A 25,361-nucleotide genomic window follows, 5' to 3' on the forward strand; every position below is an offset into this window, starting at 1 on the left:
ATGTCACATTTGTTGACTTTCTCAGGTTCCTTATATTGGAGAAAAGCCTGGGTTTATGCATCACTAAAGTTCTATGATCTCAGAGTATAATACACAAAGATTGGTGAACTCCCCAAATTTTCTTTGCCTGCAGCAGAGAGGAGAGACACAGGGAAGGAAAGCAGTTTTCTTGAACTCAGCTTCTGGACAGTTATTTTCAAAAATAAGGCTTTAGGGATGAGATACTTACATAGATGAGAGGAGTGAGTGTTTCCTTATACTATTTCCAGCGGTTGCTTAACACCATTCAGATCTAATTTTGTGCTTTCTGTCAACCCCCTTTACATCACTTCAATTTTTTTTCTATTAGTTTACCTTTGGCTCCTTTGATCCCACATTCAGTGACAGAGCCCAGTTTTCTTCTCTCTATCAAGTGGCCCCAAAGGACACATCTCTGGCCCTTGGCATGGTCTCCCTGATGCTTCATTTCAGCTGGACCTGGGTGGGACTGGTCATCACAGAAGGTCACAGAGGTCTTCAGTTCCTCTCAGATGTGAGAACAGAGATGGACAGGAGCAGAGTCTGCATAGCATTTGTGAAAATGATCTCAAATTTTCTTGACTTGTATCTGTCAACTGCACAGAAACTAGATTTCCTGACCAGAGAAACATCACCAGTAATTGTAGTTGTCATTTACTATGATCCTGAGAGTCTAAATGATATAAACTACCAGATAGGGCAATATTTAGTGACCTGGAGGATCTGGGTCACAAACTCACAATGGCATGCTGATGTGGCTGGCAGAAATTTGATACGTGACTCATTCCATGGGACTCTCATTTTTTCACACCACCATAAGGAAATTCCAGATTTTAAAAATTTTATCTACACTGCTAACCCCTCCAAGTACCCACAAGACACTTTCCTCATTCTGTATTGGTTCCAGAATTTTCATTGCTCAGTATCTGATTCTGATTGCTTGCTCACTGAGGAAATGTACACCTAATGCCTCTCTGGCAGGGCTGCCTGTGAATCATTTTTACCTGACAATGAGTGATGGGAGCTGCAACACACATAATGCTGTGTGTGCTGTGGCCCAAGCCCAAATTCACAACAGCAATTTGTTGTGAATCCAGTGGGAAATAGGGACACAATAATGTCTTCCCCCTGGCAGGTAAAATCTTTTCCATTGGATGGCAAGACCTGTTATCAAGGTCCTTTTTAAAGGGGCTGCATGCTAACAAATAATTAATAATCCTTTCTCAGAAATATAAGGGATTCTATACTACTTTCATTTATAATACAGATTGTGAAGTGAAAATGTGTAAAAATCATTGCTTTGATTCCAAATGATATCAATGCTCTGTTCACTTGATATTTTTTTAAAAATTAAAAGGTTCACATGCAGCTCTTACACAAAAATATATACTTATCAGAGACCTCTGCGGTAGGTTCTGATCTCCTGCTTGTTGGTACTGTGTACAGGTGGAAAAAAAACTGAAAGAACTAAAGAAACAAAGAAACCTGGGAGCCAGGATGACCAATCCTGCTCATCCAGAACAGCCATTGGTCAGTCCAAGCCACTAATTTTTATTATTAGGGTAAAGGCAAGCTACAGAGCAAGGACAGGACTGTGTGTGGTTTCTATGGAAACTAATGCAGGCAAGGCTGTTAAAGGACAAGACAAAGCATTCTAGAATTAGGACCAGAATAGACAAAATATATGGTCATAATTAGAACACTGTCCTTCCAGTTAAGAAGATTTTAACAGTAGGAACAGAATTTGGGTGTGAGTTACTCACAGCATGTAGGCTTCGGGTGTATTCACTTCTCAAAACAAGCCAATTGTGGGGTTAAATCTTTACAGCCTGCGCTGCTTACAGCCTGCATATACTTCTTTACATACTTGAATGGCGCTACATACTCTATTGGATATTTTATATAAAATACTATATTTACTTCTGCAACCATTTTTGTATTGATAAACTAATAGTGCAAGTAGATGCTGTGGGAATAAGGAGAAAGAATGTAGGTTTGGAAAACTTTAACATTTACATACACTGTCTATTTGGATGGTGTTAGTTGGAATCTTTTCTCTGGAAAATGGCATTTTGGAATATTAAAATATTTTAATCCTCCAATGGCTTTCATTTATTCCACCTTATTGGATGCCTATATGAAAGACAATTTAGAGTTGAGTCTTAACACTGGAACCCACTCATCAGAGGATGTTGAATTTCTTTCAGCTGCACCCCTTTCTGAAGAAAATGCAGTTTAACAATCCTGCTGGAGACCAAGTGACTTTAGACAAGAAAAGTAATGTGGAGGCAAAGTATGACATTCTCAACTTTTGGAATTTTCCAGAAGGTCTTAGACATAGGGTGGAAGTTGGAGAGGTTTCCCCGCATGTTCCACATGGGCAGCGATTATCTTTATCTAAGGATATCATAGAGTGGGCCACAGGAATTACAGAGGTACGTTAGAGCTAAATATAATGCATTTTATTAAACATAAATAACCAAAATCTTGTGTATTTTATGCCCCACAGTGGTCAAGATGTGAACATTCATGAAAACAAACTCTTTAGAAGTGATGTTACCATTGAAACTTTTTGATATGTAGAAATGTCTCATATGATATGGGTGTACATATTTTCTCAAGGGTTATATATACTCTTCCCAAACTGCAGGAGAAACAACTGAAGAATCATCTCCATTACTCTTGAGACTTTAATAGTTTTATGTATTTAATTTTTGTCCTTAAAGTCCTGGCTAGTAAGCTCCTGTACAATATAGTTCATATGTCTTTCTATCCTCCGAAGTATTTACTGCAGAGGCAGAGCAGTAGCTCCATTAATGCTCTAGTCTCATTGTCAAGGATATTTGGCATTTCCAGTAATTTTTATAGAAGCAAGAAGATTCATGGTTCTGTGATATCTTAGTGGTATTTTAGTTTCATTGGTCCCCTACAATGACTTGCAGGAGCTACTTCATTAGTGAGTCAAAATTGCACATTCAAAACAAAGCTTCTAACAATATCAACTATGTGATCAGTGTGACTTTGAAGACTGCATGAAAGCTGGTAAGACACCATGAAAGGACATGTGAGGAAATATGGGAATAGATGCTTTATTGATTTGCAAAAGATCAAACCTGGATTGTATTTGTTTTGTAATCATAATTATTAATGAACATTTTCTATAACATAAGATATTCTAGATTTTTTGAATAAATTTTCATCCTTGCTCTCTCCCCGACCCCTGTTACCAGGGATTGAACTCAGGACCTTCCACTTGGGAGGCAGGCACAGTGCCACTGAGCTAAATCCCCGGCCCCATCCTTGCCTTTTCTGACATGTGAAGGATCAATATTGCCTGAAACCAGCTAATGTGATGATCTGTTGGTACCTGCTATTTTATTTTAAAGGTTATTGAAGAACACATATTCTTAGGAAAAACAAATCATTTTGATTGAACTATTTTAATAATATGTTGTATAATACAGATTGTCCTCATTTAATGGCTATTCAGTTTCCACAGAGGCATGCTGTTCAGACTTACTACCCACTGCTTGGGCTTGGGACCTGTCTTTTTGGGGGGTACAATTCTGTACATCTTGTTTATAAAGCATCAGTGTCTTTTTTGTACAGTACTGCTTGATAATACTGTGCTATAATTTTTGCTCATTGTACTGTATGATACAGTAATTTTATGTCTGTTACTGTGTGTAAGATTTATACAAATAAACTCTTGGATTTGGATTGGGTAACACACTGTCAAAATCTGATGAGAATTCAGAATCTGAACCCTGGTGATTGGAGGAAGGATAGGGAGATTACGTGTGCATTTTGAAAACTGTCAGTGCCACAGAAGTAGTAGTACCCAAATGATACTACTCAAGGGGAATGCTTGTACTGTGAGCAGAGAAAGGGTACTGAAAGAGTGGGCAGAAACGGGCAGGTTAAAGTCCCACCTAGGATGCTTACTAATCCCTAGGAAGGGGCAGGTGACATGTGGGCTCACCATCAGCCTGGCCTCAGTTCCCAAATCTATTGCCCAAAATTGCACATGGCTCAGCTCACAAGGAGGTTTTAGTGAGGTATGAGGAATATTCACTCTCCTCCTTTCCTGTGCCTCCCTTACCTTTCCCTCTTCTCCCCATCAGGAGAGGAATTCTGATGCTCCCTTACCCTACCAGGGCTTTTGCCATCCACCCTTCCAGGCCACAGGCTATGGGGTCAAGACAAGTGACCAGTTGCTGTCCTGACTAATTTATCTATGTTCTCTGTCAACTGCCTCTCACATCTGGCTAACCTCTCTTCCTTCTACATCCTCTCTTCCGCTGATATGCTTGCTGACCTATCCAGATCAACCACCAGCAGCTTGAGCAAAACTTATGCCTAATGAACTAAAGTGAGCCTTGAACGAGGATTAAAAACTTAAGTGTGACAACACAGTGGATGAATTCTAAGAATGGAGCCCACTCAGGAAATCTAAGACTGTCCTACCTTCAACTACTAGGGTTGAAAGGGTTTGCTTTCTGCAAAACTACAAATAAAAGGAATTAGCTGAAGGGTGGCCTTGCCTGTATTTTCCTCTATAAGTCTGGAATAATTCTTTATGGATATATATAATTTATATGTATAAATTGATAGTTATCTACCAGACAAAATGGCCCCAACTGTCCTACATTCTAAAATGGCTCCCGTTCCTAAAATGGTTCCCACTTAGGAAATGAGCCACTTTGGAAAAGTGAAACCTATCCCCTCTGGAGAAGCAAAACCTAACTTGTTGCTCCACCCTGATACCCATGTGATCCTCTCCTTCCAATCACCGGCGTCCTGTTGATCAACGCTCGTGATACTCTTCCCCCTGCACCACCCTATGTAAACCTCACCCCGGTTGGTCTCACCGTCTCGCCATTGTTCAAGGTAGCCCGGCAGCTCCTTCCCCAATAAAGCCTGCCCTCGGGGGCTCCTGTTTTGGCTTGTTTTCTTTCATAAATATTTATAACAAGTTCAACACTTTGTAATAGCCAGTCTTCTTTAAGCTGATGCATGAGGACCAAAAGAAATTTTTTTCTATTTCCCATAGACAACTATACTGCTTGAAATATATACATCACGCATATTACATATATGTTATACACACACTTGTATTCCAGATTTCTTCATATCTGGTATAGTGTTTCAAGTATGATTAAATATGCTTATGGTTGGGCAAAATAGCTTTGAAAATAGCAGCTCATGTCAGAAGTCCCTGGTTGTCTTGAAGGTATGCTTTATTCGATTTAACAGTGTTACCACAATCTCTTAAGAATGTAATGCTAATAACAGAATACTTTAAAAATGTTAACAGGATGTCCTAATTAAGTGTACATGAAATATGTTAACTGCTTATGAGCTACAGAAATCATTTTAAAAGTTGTCAGAAAAAATGGAATAGTCTGGGGCTGGGGATTTAGCTCAGTGGTTCTGCTGCCTGCCTTGCAAGCACAAGGTCCTGAGTTCAATCCCCGGTACAGCCCCCCCCCCAAAATGGAATAGTCTGATCCTCCTTGAAAAATAAATATTCATGTGTGTTGAACTCTAAGGATCATAGCTGTCACTTGTCATCAGGGAAATGCAAGGTAAAACCATAATAATCTTCTTGGTACTTAGTTTCTTGCAGTTCCTACTGAAGTATTATTTGTTGGCTGCAGATAACATGCAAAGGATCGGTGGTGGGTCACCTAATGGCTACATGATTTTTATCCTCACTTCAACCCCAAAAGGAATTACCTCCCAGGAGCAGACCCTCCAGGTGATGTAGTGGGACTCCTCCATCTTCGTGTTTTGTAGGATGCTCTGTGCTTGAGAATTACCTCAATTAGTTCAAGTTTTCTCAATCAAAAGAATAGCCTGGAAATTCCACCTGAAACTAATTTTGCTAAAGAAACTAATGCATAATTGAAAAATAGATGTTATGAATATTCAGTAATGTATTAACAGTGGTTAAAAATGCTATAAACTTGTGAGTTTGAACAACACAGAATTATTGTTACATTGGTAAGGGCCAGAAGACTGAAATTAACCTCACAGAGCAGGAGTCATCAGCAAGCCTGGTTCTTTCTGGAGGTCCTAGGGGACAATCTCTCTACTTGCCTTTCAGCTTTCAGGGGCCTCTTGAATTCCCTGACTCATGGTCTCTTTTATCACTTCAATCTCTCCTTATGTTGCTCCAACTCTTCCTTGTTTCTTTCATTAATTCTTCCTCCCCTCCTCCTATGAGGAGCCTTGAGATACATCTCATCAGTGTGCTGAAAATGACATATGCATTTTCAATGACTTGAGATTATTATTAATGTTCTACATTATCCAGGAGAATCCCCTTTCTCAAAGTGGACCACAAGGCCAAAGTCCTCTTTGCCTGTAAAGGGAAGATAGTCACAGGTCAGAACTTGCATGTCATTGATTGAGTCATGGTATAATTTAGCCCACACAATAAATTAGTACATTAACAAAATCAAATATCAAGATTGCCATGCTGGTTTTGCCAGCCTTACAAAGTGTCTCACTAGGGTCTGAAGGAAACACTTTATGGCTTTGAGACACCAGTATTTACCAAAGACCACACTTTTTTGCCAAATTGTGTCTATAACTTATAATTTCAACCAGGCATTGTGGCACTAAGGAGGCTGAGGCTGGAGGATTACTTCGAGTTTGAGGGCAGCCTGAACTGCATAGTGAGACCCTGTCTCAAAAAAAAACAAAAACAAAACTTCTAATTTCAGCATTTTCCTTGTGGTTAATTCCACACTTTTCTTTGGAGGAACCTGCAAACCAGTATTGTTACCAGCTGCAGACTGACTCAGAATGTTTTTTATTTACCACTATGTGGCTGTGTGGTCTCAACCAAATGGGTTTCTCACTACTGTGAATTCCTTCATTATTCAAATAATTTCGCATGAATTGAATGCTTTCCTACATTGCTTACAAGCACAAAGTTTCTCTACAGGGTGAATCATTTCATAATTTGAAAACACTCATATTTTTCCACATACATGATTTCTCTTCAATGTGAGACCTCTTAATGTATTCAAAAAGGAGTGGAACACAATGCTTTCCCACATGGCTGGGATACAATTCATAGGGTTTCTCAGCACTGAGTTTTCCTGCATGTCTTCAACAAGAAACAGAACTAAAAATTTTCCAACATTGCTTACATACAAAAGGTTTCTTTCCAGTGTAATTTTTAAAAATACCTTTAAAGTAAGCTGTAATTAGGGAAATGTTCCCACATTGTTTGAATAGTCTCTTCAATATGAGTTATTTTATGTCTGCAAAAAGTAATGAACTACAGAAACTTTTCCCATGTTCCTTGCACAGATTGAGTTTCTCATATGTTTGAGTCATTTCATTTAACAAAAACGGTTTGTGACCAAACTGTGTGACCTTTCAGGAATGTTCTGTTAAGCTCTCCCCACTCACAAGAAGGTTCTATTAAGCTCCGCCCCCTCAAGAAGGTTCTGTAACTCCACCACCCCCCTGCTTCATTGAGCATACTCACCTACCCTGTAGATCCCTATATAAGGAGGCTCTCATTTCTGGTGGAGCACTCAGACTCCTCTGAGCCTGCAGGGACTCACCAGCGTAATAAAAGGTTTCCCTCCACCTCTTCAACTGACAATTAGGATTCTTGAGTCTTCGAAAGAATGCGACCTAGAGCTGCCACGCTGAGCTGTAATGGAAACCTTCCCACATTGTTTGAATAGAGTCTCTTCAATATGAGTTATTTTATGTCTGCAAAAAGTAATGGAACTACAGAAACCATTCCCATGTTCCTTGCACAGACTGAGTTTCTCTTATGTGTGAGTCGTTTCATGGTATCAAAGGGTACTGGAGCCATGGAAAGCTTTTCCACGTTGGTTACATACTTACATACATAGTTTCTCTCCACTGAGTTCTTTTTATAATTTTTATTAGTACATGTTTGAAGTACATTATTGTATTTAAGGAGTTGTATGTCTTATTTCTATTTCCCTTTCTTCTCCCCTTTCTCCTCCATCTCTAGATCTGCTATCCATTTGTAAAAGCTCTACCCCCTGATCTCTACTGTCTTATACTGACATTTAAATTATTTATACTGAATTTCTCATATAAGAGAAGCCATGCAATATTTAAGCTTATGTGTCTGATTTATTTCACTTAATATTATGGTCTCAAGTTGTATCCCCTCTCCAGTTTGAGTTCTTTCATGAAGTTGAATGGAACCCACAGAATGAAAGGCTTTCCCACATTGTTTAGACAGATATGTTTTCTCTACAGTGTGAGTCCTTTCGTGTCGTCGAAGGGAACTGGAACATACAAAGTCTTTCCCACAAAGGTTACATTCATATGGTCTCTCTCCAGTATGAATTCTTCTGTGCAACTGAAGGGAACTGGAACATATGAAGGCTTTTCCACATTGCTTGCACACATAAGGTCTCTCACCAGTGTGAGTTCTTTCATGTACTTTAAGAGCACTGGAATGACTGAAGGCTTTCCCACACTGCTTACACACACAGGGTTTCTCTCCAGTGTGAGTCCTTTCATGTTTGTGAAGGTCACTGGAACATATGAAGGCTTTCTCACACTGCTTACATTCATAAGGCTTCTCTCCTGTGTGAATTCTTCTATGCTTCTGAAGGGAAGTAGAATATGTGAAGGCTTTCCCACATTGCCTGCATACATAAGGTTTCTCACCAGTATGAGTTCTTTCATGTACTTCAAGAGCACTTGAGCGCCTGAAGGCTTTCCCACACTGCTTACACAAATAGGGTTTCTCTCCAGTGTGAATTCTTTCATGCACACGAAGATTACTAGAAAAACTGAAGACTTTACCACAGGTCATACACACATAATGTTTCTCAAAAGCATGATTTCTTTCATGTTTTAAAAGAGTACTGTCATGAGTGAAGGCTTTTGCACAGAACTTGCATACATAAGGTTTCTCTCCAGTGTGAATTTTTTCGTGTTTCTGAATGCAATGGAAACATCTGAAGGCTTGCCTACAATGCTTACATTCATAGGGTTTCTCTCTAGCACATGTCTTTTTATGCTTCTGAAGGGATTCATAAGTGCAGGCTTTTCCAAGTTTCTTAGATTTACATGACTTCTCTTCACATTCCTGATTCTCATACGGTTTGTGTACAGTATGAGCTCTAAGGGGCATATTTTGGGGTAACTGGTCAATGAAGACTTCTCTACACCTGCAGCTTTCATTTAATTTCACTCCAGGAGTTCTGTTGTTGAATATGTGAGCTGAAGTCTGAAGATCTGGTATTCTGGAGATTTCTCCACACTGGTGATCTTCCTTATGTTCACAGTGACTTCTGTCACAAAAGAAGAGTTAATCAGAATGGGATTATTAATGGTTTTAATAGGTATTAGAATTACATTTTAACATTGTAAGGAAATTACAGGCTTTATATCCTGCATAAATTTTGTGAACAAGATTGCACTAGCAACATGCCTGTCCTGCAGGTATTTTCAAAACAGTAATATTCACATGGACTTTCTTAAGGTTGTATGCTAGGGGCCAGGGATTTAGCTCAGTGGTTCCAGTGCCTGCCTCACAAGTGCAAGGTCCCAAGTTCAATCCCTGGTACCAAAAAAAAAAAAAGACTTATGCAGGTTAGCTATTTTGCAAACAGTGAACATATAGGTCACATTTAAGTACAGGATCAGTATTTCTTGCCAAAAAATACTCACAAACAGATGCTTTGGAATTCAGATTTTGAAATACTTGCATATACACAACAAAATGCCTTGGAGATGGGACTCAAGAGGAAACATGAAATTTATTAATATATTCCTGGGCTGAGGATTTAGCTCAGTGGTGCCGCCGCCTGCCTCACAAGTACAAGGTCCTGAGTTCAATCCCCGGTACCAAAAAAAAAAAAAAAAAAAAAAAAAAAAAAAATATATATATATATATATATATATATATATATATATATATAAAATATTCCTTTTACCCAAGTTATAAAGGTAATTTCATACATTTTAATAGTTTTGAATGAAAAGAAATTTTGTGTGCATTTAACCATCAGAAAAAGTGACTTGTAGCATTCCAATGATGTTCAAGAAGTTTAGGATACTGAAGCAATTAGTATTCTGAATCTTTGGGATAAGGATGTTCAACCCATATTTAGTTTTGGAAAAATGTTCTCACAGAAAATCCTTTTTGATATTGAACTACTATTGTCTGCTTTCTTTAAATGTCACGCCAAATTTAGTGAGGAACACTGCTTTCTCTTGAAACAGCAAATTACCTTAAATTTTTCCTGCAATTTTGGTCTTCATCTTCATTAATCTGGTCTCCATATTTGTGTTCTAAAATATAGACCCAGAAAAATCATTACAAATTATTACATTTAGAAAAACTGTAACATTCTAGATTCACATTATGTTGTGACATACTGAATTTCTTTACCAAACTGTTTCTTTTTTCATATTTCAATTCTCTGAACAGCACTGATGAAGAAGTACTTGCTCTCTGACTAAATGAAGAATGATGTCCTCCTTACCTATGAATGCCAGGTTCCTGAAGGTTTCCTGCATCACTGCTTTGTACAGATTCTTCTGGGAAGGATCCAGCAAAGCCCACTCCTCCAGAGTGAAGTTCACAACCACATCGTCAAAGGTCACTGACTCCTAAAATATGCGAAATATATTTTCAGACGGAATGGTTAAGACTGGAAGCACCCAGGGAATCTGTACTAAACTTGTGAGGTTGGTATACTCTTTCTTCCCATCTTGACAGCTGTTCAGTTTTTCTGATGCCCAATTTCAACACTTTCATACAGAACATGAACACCTGTCTCACTGGTGACTTCAAATATGCTGCTAAGTATCCCTAGTGTCTCTTTCTACAGTGAGTCTAGCACTATCTATCATAGTGAAAGCCCTATCTATCATACTGAACACAAGGAATACCAGCAGTCAAGAGACTTTCTACTCTAGAAATGCTTATTCTTTTTCTTCATTGTTATCTGGGAATGTAAATGGCATACACCTCACAAGAAGAGCTCAACTTGCTATACTACTACACATTACGTGAATTTCACATCAACCTAGAGCCCAGTCATTGCTGCTTGACAAAGTTCCAGCTGGAGGAAAGAAAGGGTGGAACACATCGTACCCTCATGTTTTATTTTTTCTTGCCATAATGTTTATAATTGTTACTCTGATCACAGGAGTCATTGTGTTTGAGACAACAAACTCTCCATGAGGCAAATTGGTAATGATATATTGAAATCTGATCTGGCTCACAAGTCCCAAATTCCAGTTTCTCTTAGTTCTATTGCCACATCCACTTCTAAAGAAACCTCTCCTAAAACCCCGTTTCCCCACTACTATGACTCCCCCTCTTATTGCTGACATTCTTTTTACTAAAGGGGTCTTATGAAGAGATTGAAAGGACAGACTTTAGATGTAAGAAATAGTGGAAAATGGGAAATAGAAAGAACGTTAAGACAGGTAAATGCATTAAGGAGGCAAGTTACTCAATATTTCTCAAAGTGCTGTAAATATCTCCTGCTCATAGACTATGAACCCAAATGGCATTTAGTTAAGATAAATAGAGGTAAAGAAAAATAGAGAGCTAATAGCAAACTATATTAACCATTGTGCAGTTTCTCAAGGGCCAGCTGGCGACCACAAGTTTGACACTTAGTTGATTAAATCTTGCTTGTACCCCTGCTGATATAAAGATTTTGATTAAGTTACTTTCTGTTCTGTATAGGTGTGGGTTAATAAGGGGACAATTGTAATTTTTAAATATGTATTCGTGATGTTCAATGAAATGAAACAGCTTAGAGGAACTGTACTTTGTTTAGCAAAATATAACCTTTACTTCGATAGAAAATTGCTAAGGCAACTTAAAATGTAAACATGTTCTGCCCAATGCCTCCCAGCTATTGCTTAAAGATATAAAAATAAAGTAGACCCTGAGACTTATCAGAGGGAACCTGGACATCACTTGTGAAGGTTCTTTTCTCATCGCCGGCCCAGGACATCTCCCCTTCCTACCCTACATCGACTGCAGCTGGTCTGCGGCACAGAATCATGGAACAAATTAATTTTGTGAACCAAGATACCACTGTACCTCTAATTACAGCCTTTGCCTTTTGATCAATTCCCAACTTCTCTCTGCAGGAACCTGAAAACCTGTGTTCTTGATCACCAGCTCCATGCTGGCCCACAATGTTTTTGATTCCAGCTTTACCACTGCATGGCTGTGTGGTCTCAACCAAATGGCTTAATTTCTGAGATTCACATTTTCTTCACCTGAAAAATGTAGTAACAGATGTGTATACTTCCTAAACATGCATAGGCAATAATGTGTTTTGTGACTTAGAGAGTATGCTGCCTATGAAATGCTTATTATAGTATTTGGTGAATTGCAGTACAGAACACATGATAGCCATTCTCAGACTTACCGGCAAGACACATCCTCTCCATCTCAGGTATCCGGCCTCCCCTTTCAGATCATAAACTATATCTGACCGAAGCCTCCTTTGGTGAATGTTCATCAGTGTTTACAATGGAATTGATTTACATTTAATTCAGTTTTATCCATACTCATTTCCGCCATCTTATTTATTATCCCACAAAACTGAAGGGAAAGACTGAACATAAGAGTGGGCAAACACATGCTAAGCAAATATTCACATGAAATATTCACATATTCCACATGAAAGTTTAGGCAGCAGCCTTAATGAAGGCAAACTGGAATGTTAGTAAACAATGATCATATTGCCTGTATTGCGGTGTGTCACTGAAAGCTACCAGTTTCCTAGAGAAAAGGTAGATTATATGGATATGGAAGAAGGCCAAGAACCCTCATACCAGAATGAAGTCAGTGTCTCATCGAGCAGCAGGATAATGTCAAAAGGACTCAAGAGCCTGACCATAAAGAGAATATTGGCCAAAACCACGAAATCTACAGCACCAAAAGGCAGATTCCTTGCAAAGATAATGGAGGAAAGAGCTAAATGATGTCATTAGGAAATAATCAGCTAAACCTAGAAGGTGCAACATTTAACACAACTGGGTCACTCTTATAAACATACGAGGGTCATTAATACTAGGAAGAGAAGTTCAAGAATATTGAAAGAAAATAAGATGTTAAGCATTTGATGCTTATCATTTCAAGAAACCAGATGTAAAATGACTTTAACACAATAAAGCAAACTTTGATTATGGTATGAATGACTAGATATGAAAGGTAGATATAATCAACTGAACTTTTAAAACTCTGAAGTGTGATCTCATTATTTTAGATGTGTTGGGAAAAATTCTTTTTTTTTTGGTGCTGGGGATCAAACTCAGGACCTTGTGCTTGCAAGGCAGACACAGTGCCACTGAGCTACATCCCTGGCTTAAAAGTCATTTTCTAAAGGCAGGCTACTGAGGGTCCATCATGGTAGGACAGAGGTAACAGGGCTCATGTGACACACACAAGACTCTCACTGAGTTCAGCAGGTCCACAGCCACCAGAGTGAATGGAAGCCCAGCCACAGGAAGGCATCTTGAGGAAGGCAGTGGATGAAACCCAGTAACAGGCTTTAGAGTAAAAAGCAGGGCTGCTTCTCAATCCTGGCACTGCTGACAATTCAGGTCTAGAGAATATTCCACCTCGAAAAATGTGAGGAAAGAAGCAAGCAGAGTAGCTGCCCATGGGTGCCCAGGTGCCACTACCCAGTGCCCATGGGGCCTGGCTCTTGTTGAGAGATAGGGCCAGTAAGTGCGATATCACCAGGGAGGGCCTCCTCAGAACAGGGTATGGTGAAGACCACAGGTAGTCAGTCAGGGGGCAGCAGCTGGGACAGGACGGTTGGGGCCTGGGACTGAGAGGAGTGACAGGCACAGTCCTGGACAGGGGCCCAGAATCAGTGAGAAACCCAGAGGTTTGCAGTGGCCAGGACCTATGCAGTCTGGGGGGAGCGAGGAAGAGGAAGGGAGTCTGGAGTGGTGCCAATGAGCATTCGCTCCCCTGTACTTAGTCACGCACACCCACATCAGTGTCTACCCCTTGGTGTTGTCTAACCCTGCTTGACTCATCAGTTCTGCTTCGTAAACACCCCCATCTCTCCTCTCACCCCCATCAACAATCTTGTCCTTTCCCTGCCGTCATCAGCTTCCTCCATGTACCCTCTTCATCACTCGGCACCTCCCTCACTTGTTCTAACCATTAAGATTAATGTAAATACTATAGTATCTCACCATGTCACATCCTGTTCTCCCGCCACGGCACATGCTGCTTCTCAAGGCTGGGAAATTACTGTTAGGTCAGGAACTGGACTCCGCCTCCCTGTGTCCTTTCTCACTGTCCACTTAAATGCCCTCCCTCACCCTCTCTCCTTACTTTCATACCCTCTCAAATTTTTGCCCCCTCTTCTTGTACATAACTACCACAACTGAAACATTTTCTTGTGCTTGTTATACAGGGACAGCATGCAGTATGTGAGAGGCATATGTCTATGAGCAACTGTGAGTGTACTTACTGTTTTTGATTCTATAGTGTGGTGAAGCAGCAGGTTCTCCTTCACCAAGGTTCACTGCTTGGTTCTTCTAACAGTGGGTCTGCTAGTTTACTAATTGGATGCAATCTCCAATCTCCAAAAAGACTCACTTCCCATTCATAATTCCTCCTCCTTTCTCTCTTCGCTTCACCCCCACAAATATCCTCTCAAACCTTCTCACCCTCCCCTCTTCTTTCCAGGTACAAAAATATCAAAACCTGTTTTTTCTCCTTCATCTTTTCTGTTTATTTTTATTCTCTTTTCATTCCTGTTCTTTTCTTTCCCTTTTTAATTCTTTTTATCTTCTCCTATCTCCCAGGCTTTTTGCTTCCATTACTATAATCCTTTTTCTCTTCCTGGGTTATTCAAAGAGTTGAGATCTTTTTTCCTCAAGACCAGTGATCCTTAAACTTCTGTTCTTAGTCATCTAGTAGTTGTTGGATCATTTTTAAAAATTTGTCTTGTTTATTTAGTGTGAGTAAATATTTTACTATATCAACCCTGTAAAGTTATCCCTAAAAATTAAGAAATAAAGATTATCTGTGATAAATCCATGGCAAACCCAAAATAAGAAATTCATGACCACCAATCCAGCATTGCTGAAAATATTAAAAAGAACCCTAAACTGAGACAACTAGATCCCACCACCACCCAAGAGCCTAAAAGAAAGAATACGTCTCATGGGGAAAGTAGTTCAATAAAAGTACATCTTACTTTTCTCATCACTGAGACAAAATACCTGACACCCACAGTTAAAGGAGGAAAGGTTTATTTCAGCTCATAGTTAGTAGAGGTTTCAGTCCATAGTCACCTGGCTTCACGGCAAAGTGGCATAGTGGAGGGACATCACAGAGGAGAAACAGTTCATGGTATGGCAGGCAGAAGGCAGCCAGCAGCAGCAAACCTGCCTTTCCCTTTTATCCCATCCAGGCTATAAACCTTTCCAGTGGTGCCACCCACACCCAGGGTGTGGCTTCTATTTTTGGTAAACCAATTCAGCCACACCCAGAACTATGCTAATTCCAATCTGTGGACTAATTTAGTACCACATGCCCTTAATCCCAGTATCACACACTCTACATCTAGCAAATTCCAAAAAGCCCCACCTATGAGCAGAGGAGGCTTTGGAGGGTCATCTAGATGTAAGCTATAACAAAGTAATATAAAAAAGAATCAACCTCTAGAAAAATAATAACAAGAATCTAAATACCTTTCAATAAAAATACTGAATGTAAATGGTCTTAACTCTCAAAAGAAGTACAAATGGCCAATATGTACATGAAAAAATGTTCAGCATCTTTGGCCATTAAAGAAATGCAAACCAAAACAACACTGAGATTCCAGCTTACTCCAGAATGAATGGCAATTATCAGCACTCAGAAAAGCAACAAATGCCGGTGAGGTTGTAGGGAAAAAGGAACCCTTCTGCACTGCCGGTGGGAATGTAAATTAGTACTGAGGAAAATCAAAGCATTTAGGAAATTTAATTCTGGGACCTCCACACACCTAATTCCCTTCCTCCCAATGAGAACTCTGCTTCATATAGGCTCTGTCTGACCAGTGACCATACACTCAGCCAGAGTCAGTTGATGGTTGTCATCTTTTCCTAACATCACTTCTGATACCAAATGTGTGGTTTGCTGAACACCAACCAATTCTCCAAAACCAACTCTGTCCCACAATTCAATTCTGACATGACCCAGAGGACTGCAGATGCAAATCCAAACATGTGTTTGGTCTATCTGGTGACCAGTTCCCATCCCAAGGTGATATGAGGTGACACAGTGTCACCTCATTTGCATAAATTCAGTTATTGTCTGAAAAGGGCTTAGCATAAACAACCAAAGATCTCCCGGCTGCTCAAGAAATTCCCAGGGTGGGCCAGGGATTTAGCTCAGTGGTTCCGACACCTCTCAAGCACAAGGTCCTGAGTTCAATCCCTGTACCAAAAAGAAAGAAATTCCCAGAGATTTTGGCTTTCTATGTCAGAATCTGAGATGAGGACCAACTTTTTAAAAATTATTTTGCACATCCAAAATAATTTATTTGCACATCTCAAATTCATAAACCCTTTTCTCCAGCCAGCCAAATCCAAAGCTGCCCCTAAGAGACTTTCTTTTTTGGCACAAAGTACACTCTCACAGCACCGACTCCGTGTATGCAAAAGCAAACAGCTGATGATGTTGAATTTCACCCAACTGCTTAATTCTGGTAAACAGCTGTGATTACAAAACCCTCACCTCACAACACTTTCTGGTCTAGAAAGCTAGTGTAGTGCAACGAAATGCCTTCCCGTTACACTTGGATGGTGCTTTTACTTTAATTTGTACGAAGTCCAGACACTTTCTAAAAACCCAATTTTGACTCAAAAATGATCAGGTAAACTGATAAGTAGAACAAAACATGCAGGCAAATGTTCCTTAATTCCCCTCCTTCCTCCGCCCATGTGAACACCACCCTCCATCGATGTCACCAGGCCATGGGTGCGATCAGATTCCTCCCCACCTCTTCTCCACACCTGCGTGCTCTGCCCTGGGAAGCAAGCCCGCTCTGCCTGACCCTCTGCATGCTGCAGACCTTACACTGGGGCCTCTCCTTGCCGCACTCCTTCTGACAAAGTCAGGTCCCCCTCATCAGCTTTTCTTTTTATAACCCGGACGTCATACAGGGCAGCCGGCACACACTGGCGAGTCCCGGAAGCCCCTGGCCTGGACTCGACGTTCCGGGCTATCCTGCCAGCCCTGAGGACCCTGGGCGCGGGGGCAGACAGGTAGTGGACTGAGCCCCGCTTCCCAACACAGAGAATCCGGGCCATAGGAGCTCCGAGGACATGGGGGGGGGGGGTCCCTCGCCATGGGGGCCCACGCGCGGAGCAGAAATCCCCCTGGCCTCCTTTGGCCAAGGCCCCACGACGGGCAGGACGGAAAACCGGCTTCCAGCCGCCCGGGATGGGAGAGGCCAGGGGCCGCCGCCGCCGCCAGCGCCACCGCACCCGCTTGCAGAGCCTGCGCAGTCACCATTTTCAGGCTCCCGGGCTCCCGGCGTCCTCCCCTCAGCTCCTGAGGTCAGTGGCAGTCACAAAGCAGCGAAGCTCAGCCCACCCAGGACTCTCCTAGAAGCTAGAAAGACCCCCAAAAGGGCGGCGCCGGAAGTGAAGATCCCAGCGCGGCCCCGCCCGCTGTCAATGCCGCTCCTGATTGGGTGGTTCCTACAGTCCCGCCCTGCTTCCTGGAAGTCGTGGCTATAAAGCCCGCCCCCTGCGGCCCGCGGGTCAGAGCCGGCGCTCCCGGAAGCTGCCTGGGCGGAACCGAAAGGATCTCCTCCGACCGTGACTCTTTCCAGGCCAGGCGTCCTCCAGGATGGACACCTAACCCAGTCAAGGGAACAACGGCATTTCAGCAGAGGTTGCCCTGGCTTTCCAGAGTGGGCACCTGCTTCTCGCTGTGCTCACTGGGCCCTCCCTGCTACATACTCCTGGAAATGGGGTAACCGGGAAATTCAGATTGCTCCACACTCAGTCACCCATGGAGACAACCCCCTTACCTCGGAGAGGGGGAGGGTCTCAGGCCAGGCCAGGCCAGACCGTGCTCCCCTGGATCAGAACGGAGGGCCTCCCGGTATCACGCTTGAGGACGTCGGCATGAGCCAGTTGACTTCATGGCCAAGGCCTTCTCGTACCGTATCCAGCAATCTCCCTGTTTTCAGGCAAGAAAGTTAAGACAAGCCAATGAATATTCAGTGTACGGAGTAACTTGGAGTGAGTCACCTCAAGATTTAACTCTGGAAGCTCACCGTGCACTGATACACTTTCCTCACAGTGTGAAGCTTGAACACTAAGATTCACCACTCAGCCTGTCGTCCCAGCCCTAGGGAGGCAGAGGGTCACAGGTTCAACCAGCCCGGAAAACTCAGCAAAACCCTATCTCAGGGTTTTAAAAGGGTTGAAAATTTAACTCATGGGTAGAGTGCTTGGGTAGTGTGTTCCAAACACTGGGTTCAGTCTCCAGCATTGTGGAATAAATAAAAGATTCATCACAGGAAACTCACCTGGAGCCTGCTTAAGGTTCTGACGTAAAGGACTTATCAAATTCATAACCCTTTCTCCAGGAAACTGACTAAAGGAGTCTTTCTGTAAGCCTGAGCTTCACAGATTTTCTTCACATGTACAAGTTACAGATGAACTCCAGCAACTCTATGCCTACCAAAACCAACACTATCCAGAAAATACCCCGTAACAGGCTAGGGATTTAGCTCAGTGGTTCTGCCTCCTGCCTCGAAAGAGCAAGGCCCCGAGTTCGATCCCCAGTACCCCAAAATAAAAAATAAAACCGAATGGTGTTTTTAGACCCGGAATTTAGCTCAGTGGCGCCACCACCTGCCTTGCAAGCACAAGGTCCCAAGTTCAATCCCCGGTACCAAAAAAAAAAACAAACCTCATAACAGCTCATGAGTACAGTAAGAAACAACGGAGCTGAGAAAGTCACTTCCTTCCATCCATTTACATTCAGACAGCACTGTAGAGTCAGGCTGCCTTCCAAAAAATAAAGTAAAAGCTCAAGAAGTTGCCGATGCTTTACACAAAAGCAGTTTTGGATCTCCTAGCCTGACCTTCAGTTGCCTTCACTCTACTCTAACCTCATTAAGGGTTCATAAATATGCACTACATTAATTAAGATCAGAGTGAATTCTGGGATGAGCATGCATGTTAAGAGCCCTGCCCTGTCAATCACACCTAGAGATTCGGGAGGCGGCACCTAAGCTAGGGTGCCTATCCTTTATATTCCAAAAGCCTGATTTATCCACCTGTTGCTGCTGGTGCTGCCGCCACATGCTGTGCCACAGCACCTTTTTCTGTCTGTGCCGTATCTTTTTTTTCTTTTTTTTCTTTTTTTTTCTTTGTGCCAGGGATCGAACTCGGGTCCTTGGGCTTGTGCAGCAGGCAGTGAAACCACTGAGCTGTGCCCTGTGCCATATCTTTTGATGGCACAGATGTGCCCCAAGCACAAATTCCCATAATATTCAATATATATAGCTGCATGCTAGTTACTACCGATGTACACTTGGCAATTCTTTACTCATCATACACAAGGACCTGGAGTGTGTTGCTCTGTGCCATGCCAAGACAACCAGATTCTCAATGTCACCTGCATCAGCAAAGGTGTAAGAAATAAAATTTTTAATTGGTCCATATTTCATTAACTACTCCAACAAGCCCTTATTCACAGAATTACCTGGGTCAAATAGCAGGCACACGGGCTGTAAAGTGACTCACATCAGAGATACGGTACTGGGGCAAGGGAAAATTGCTAGACAAACAAGTTCTCATGAATTACAGTCCAGAGAAGCCAAAAAGTCATAAATAACTACAAAAAGAATGCACGAAGGAAGGAAGGACTGAAAAGGGAAAGGAGAGAGGGAACTAGCAGGTACTGGCCGGATAGACTGGGGAACCTGGATCCCAGGCCGTGGGAGACAGGAAGAGGGAGTCCTGCAAGCTAAGAATGAAAGCACACAGCTTCTCCGCTCCTGTGTCCTGCCTGTGTGCGGCCCCTCTTCCCAGAGTGTGCGCTAAGCGTCTCGCTTCCGTCCTGCTTCCAGCCTCTGACTTCATCTCGGAGTCTGAACAGTGACTTTTCTCACAGTAGGGTTTTCCTGGTCACCAGTACTCACAGCTTCTGTCGACACTCCTCCTGCAACTGCGCTGGGCAGCCGGAAGCCTCATGCAGGGGAGGGCACTGCCCGGGAAGCACCCAGGACAACTTCACTGCCCTCCATCTGCAGGCTCGAGATGGGCTCAGCTTGCAGCCATTGGTCTTGGCCCTCTGCTCCCCATTCTAGGGTAATTCACCTGCTTCACACCGACATCTACGAGTTCAATGAGACAAAGATACTGAGACCAATTCTTTCTTTCTTTCTTTCTTTTTTTTTTGTACTGGGGATTGAACTCGGTACCTTGCACCTACAAGGCAGGCGCTGGAACCACTAAGCTAAATCCCCAGCCCTAATTCTTTCAATATTAAACCAGGAGAATCTCCCGTTTACTTATAAAATACATAAGAAAAAGGGCCGGGGATTTAGCTCAGTGGTTCCGGCACCTGCCCCGCAAGCTGCAAGCTCAAGGACCCGGTACCAAAAAATAAATAAATAAGAAAAATTCTAAGATACTTTATATAGATTTTAAAACTGTGAAATACTCTTTTGAGAAAACTCAATACTCTTTTGCCATGAGTTATTATTCTCAACTGATCAAACTGACATGAAAAACAACAAAAAATGTGGTATCTTTTCCTTCTTCCTCTGCCCCAGCTCTTCCCTCAGCTTCTTAACTGAAGTTTGCTCCTGGCTGCTTTGTGTCTGGGGACTTGAAAGTTCTGATTGTCCCTTTGAGGCCAAACCTCACCCTTAATGACCATCCAGTAACCAGCATACATGAACACTGGATGCGCCTCAAAGCCCTTGCCATGTCAAAATCTAACTGGCTCCAGGTTGAATCCTCCTGAGGTTCTTTCTCACCTACCTTCATTTCAGTCATCATTTGAAATGATCTAACAGGATGGGTAGTGATGTGGAAGTCAGCACCAAGGATGTTTCTTTGTATCTATTATCTGTAATTTGTTGCAACACCAGGGCATTGAAGAGATGAATGAGTGTCACAGTATTGTAACAGTATTGGGCTGTAGTCTGTGGTTTATTACTCAAAAACTTCTAAGACCCTCTGAAATGAAAAAGACTGTGCTCTCCACGATAATTAAATGATTATTGCTTGGGGACCATTAGTAGCTTTAGGATAGAAAATGGTCTGGCAGATAGAAACACCAAAGCATGCTTAAAGGGTGGAACTTTGAAACTGTAATTATTTTTATTTGTCAAAAGGGTTGGAATGTTGAGCTGCACACCCTAGAACTCTGGACCAAAGAGAAGGGTTGGAGCCTGAGTGAGTCATCAATGTCCCATGAGCTTATCAATCATTACTAGTAATACCTGTGAAGTTTCCTTAGAGATGGGGTGTGGAGAACCTCCGGTTTGGTGAACACACAGAGGTGTTGAGAATTTGGGACATCCAGACGGGACATGGCACATCTGGATGGCCCTTTCCTCTATTCGGCTATTCCTGGGATGTATCTTTTATCATAAGTGAGTACTGCTGAGTAAAGTGTTTTCCTGAGTCCTGTGATTCATTTTACCATATTAGCAAACATGAAGGGAGGGGACGAGGGTGGGAACACTGGAGGGCAGGGTAGACGACTTGGCAGAAATGCGGAGACAACACTGTGACTTACCTCTGGAATTAAGGTCATGTCGGGGGACAGAGCCCTTAAGCCTGTGGGATCAGACCCCAAATCTGCAAAGTGTCAGTGTGCAGTGGAATTGTTGGACGCCCGGGTAGTGTGTGGAGAGGTGGAAAATTGGTTGTCGGCTTGGAAAGAGCCCTCATGTGTGGTGTCAGAACTGCAGCGGGTAAGAACATCTCACCTACTCCCCCTCCGTGCATCTAACACTCTCCATTCCATCTCTGCAGTCCGTGATACGTCCCACCCTCACCCCCCTCCAGGACACTGCACCCACTCCTCTCTCACCTTGCCTTGGTCTTTCAAAGCTGTCTCTCGTTGTCTACAGTCTGTTCTTCTCCCAGCAGCCAAAGAGAACTGTCAGCAAACAGGAATCTGACTACATCATACACAGCTAAAACCAAACCACTTGTGCAAAAACACTTCTCTGTTTGCAGTATCTAGTCAAGCTGAGGTCTCCCCTATAACCCACAAATTATACTCTTAAGTGCAGATACAAAAGAACCCACGAAGGTTATTCACTAAGTTTAGATAATAGGCATTTGCAGGAGCCCCAAATGGGAGCCAACTGATATATCCATGAATATGTCCACAGCTTATAATATCACGAAGCTTCTTTTTGCATTCATCAAAATTGGTTTTCCACTGTCCTGTGAACAAACCTCTAAAATGGCCATCGTGGTCTTCAACGCACTTCTCCTCACACCTGCCCACCCTCACGGCCAGGGTACAGTAAATGCACTATTGTTAGTCAGGCCCCGAGAGTCTGTGCCGGCTACACTCTCTACATGGAAACCTCTTGCCCACCTGCCTGCCTCATAGGAATCACAGTTTCTCAGATGTCACATTAAACATCACCGCCTCCACTCACCTCCTCCCAAGCCCAGTGCTGTGTCTTTGAACGGCACTGAACTTCCACATACTCCTGGGATTCCCTCATCCCACCTCTGACCATGTTGTTATCCCTGGATACGGGAGAGCTTCCCAAACTGAGAAGCTGAAGGCAGAGACACCTTTGTTCTTATTCACTGGTGATGCTCAGCACCTAGAATATTTTTACATCAATATGAAACAGCTTCACTGACTCTGAGAAAATAAGTGTCAAGATGTTGTGAGAACATACAAATAAAAGTGTATAGGCTGCCTGCCTCGCAAGTGCAAGGTCCCGAGTTCAATCCCCAGTACCAAAAAAAAAAAAATGTACAGGAATGGCTGCAATCAAGAAATCAACCAATAACAAATGCTGGCGGGGGTGTGGGGAGAAAGGAACCCTTCTCCATTGCTGGTGGGAGTGCAGACTGGTGCATCCACTGTGGAAGTCAGTATGGAGATACCTCAGAGAACTAGGACTAGAGGTTCCATTTGACCCAGCTATTCCCCTGCTGGGTATCTTCCCCAAAGAATTAAAAGAATCATACCACAGTGATATATGTGCACCCATGTTTGTAGCGGCAGTTTGTAATAGCTAAAGCTTGGAAACAGCCCAAGTGCCCATCAACTGGAAATTGGATACAGAAGATATGGTTTTTTTAAAAAAATGGAGTACTACTCAGCCATAAAGAATGAGAAACTAGAGACATTTATAGCTAAATGGATGCATATTGAGGCCATCCTCTTAAGTGAAATGAATAGGACACACACGTGTAAATACTGAATAGTTTCTCTAGTGTGAGAAACTGAAAGTGTAAATAAGGATTAAAATGATTAAAGTGAATAATTGATAATTTGAAATAGGAAGAAAATGTCCAAAGGGGTAAGGGTAATCAGAGGGGAAGGGGACAGGAAAGAAGAGAAAGGAAAAATTATGAGAAAAGAAAAAAAATGGAAACGAAGTATGTAAATAGGGAAGGGTGGAGGGGGTGAAGGGTCCACAGGTAATGGGGAAAAAATAAGAACCAAGATACATCATGTTCTGGTACAAGCACCCAATGATAACTGTAAATATATTTTTAATACCTCAAATGTAGCAATAAAAGAATTTAAGGGAAAAAAGTGTATAGAACATGAGTTTCAGAGAAAGTGTGCCATTTTGCCTGTTGAAACAGCATTCTTGGAAGAGTGGTTTTAGTAAAAGGATGGAGGTGTGTTGAGCAGGTAGAGAGGGAAGCCTCGAAATACAAATGCCAACAGACCATGAAGGGCTTCCGATTCTAGGCGTATGTAATTGATCTTTAGACAATAGGCTCCCAGGTCAAAGTAGGAGCAACTTGCAGGTTGAAGCTACCAAGTGTGTGTTGTTGTTGTTGTTTTTGGTACCAGAGATCGAACTCGGGACCTTGCACTTGCGAGTCAGGCGCCGGAACCACTGAGCTAAATCCCCGGCCCTTGAAGCTACCAAGTGAAATGAAAGACTGCAACATTCCTTTGCCCTGAGTTCCAGGTTCATCTGTACTCCCTGGACCTAGATTTTTGGAAAAACAGAGCTTAGCCTGTGCAAGCTTATACACAGTATGTTTCAGCTGCTCTGCAGAAATCTGGGAAAGACTGGAGAAGGACAGGGAGTCTGTCAAAGAATTCCAGGATCTTTTATTGATACTTCTGGTGCCCAGATGCCAGACAGGAAAGGCACTCAGACCTTGGGGATGGAGTGGAAATGGTCTGGGGCAGCAGCTCCGCTGCCTCACATAGACAGTATCTCCAGGTATCTGTCTTACAGGAGATAAGTGGCCTTAAGAATCCTAACTAAATCATCAGGTCGTGGGTAACTGGTTCCCCCATCAGGATAAAAATGTATCTCTTCCTTTGCTCATAGCTTGAACTTCTTCCACCAAAGTAAAGGTCTAGATGCTTGGACACTTAAGATTCCAACAGGAATGCAGATGTCACTTCACATGGCAGTCACCACTAGGTCAACTTCACTCACCTCAGGAAAAGGAAACCTGGGGCTGGGAAGGAAGGAGATTCGAGGCTTAGGGACAGAGTAGTCTTGCTGACCTGGCCACCACCACGGAGTCTCTGACTGACAAGAACTTGGATATCTCTCTGCCCATCCATGTGATACAATCTCCTCAATGTGCTGTGGCTGCCTAGTGTGGAGAGAGCATTGGGAAGATGGACCAGTAACATTTTCGCTGTCTCTCGGTTTCTCCTTTGGCAAAAGAGCAGTACAGCAGGGTAACATGTCCTCTTCCCATAGAACTCGTGGAAGCTGAAGGTGGTTTGTCAGTGGAGCCCCTCCCTTCACGTCTACTGAATCTCTTTGTCTGCAGCACTGATTCACTCCTTAACAGTACTCAGGGGCCAGGGATTTAGCTCAGTGGTTTCACCACCTGCTGCGCAAGCGCAAGGATCCAAGTTCGATCCCCAGTACCAAAAAAAAAAAAAACAAAACAGTACTCAAGCCAAACTCTTACAGTAGAGTAAAGGACACAAAGAAAAGCGAGATCCTCTTCTGACCCTCAAGAACTCTCAATTCAGGGCCGGGAATGTAGCTCAGTGGCGCCACGCCTCCCTCACAAGTGCAAGGTACTGAGTTCAAGCCCTGGTACTGCAAAAAAGAAAAAAGAACTCTCAATTCAACAGGGAGAGGGGCACAGATAAAGAGAGT

The 25,361-nt window shown here is 42.4% G+C and overlaps 1 protein-coding gene across 1 annotated transcript; it reads right to left on the reverse strand.

The window, feature by feature from the left end:
• Window positions 1-7,919: 7,919 nt before the first annotated feature.
• Window positions 7,920-12,516, reverse strand: LOC106007532 (uncharacterized). Its single transcript, XM_087201937.1, has 4 exons — window positions 12,441-12,516; window positions 10,527-10,653; window positions 10,272-10,332; window positions 7,920-9,329 (listed from the first exon to the last, which is right to left on the reverse strand). The coding sequence occupies exons 2-4, from the start codon at window positions 10,558-10,560 to the stop codon at window positions 8,111-8,113; spliced, it is 1,314 nt and encodes a 437-aa protein (XP_087058063.1). The 5' UTR covers window positions 10,561-10,653; window positions 12,441-12,516; the 3' UTR covers window positions 7,920-8,110.
• Window positions 12,517-25,361: the final 12,845 nt, after the last annotated feature.

The sequence above is a fragment of the Heterocephalus glaber genome, unplaced genomic scaffold (assembly GCF_053883595.1).
Source record: "Heterocephalus glaber isolate CG9 unplaced genomic scaffold, H.glaber_assembly_v1.0 deba00001761, whole genome shotgun sequence".
Lineage (NCBI taxonomy): Eukaryota > Metazoa > Chordata > Mammalia > Rodentia > Bathyergidae > Heterocephalus > Heterocephalus glaber.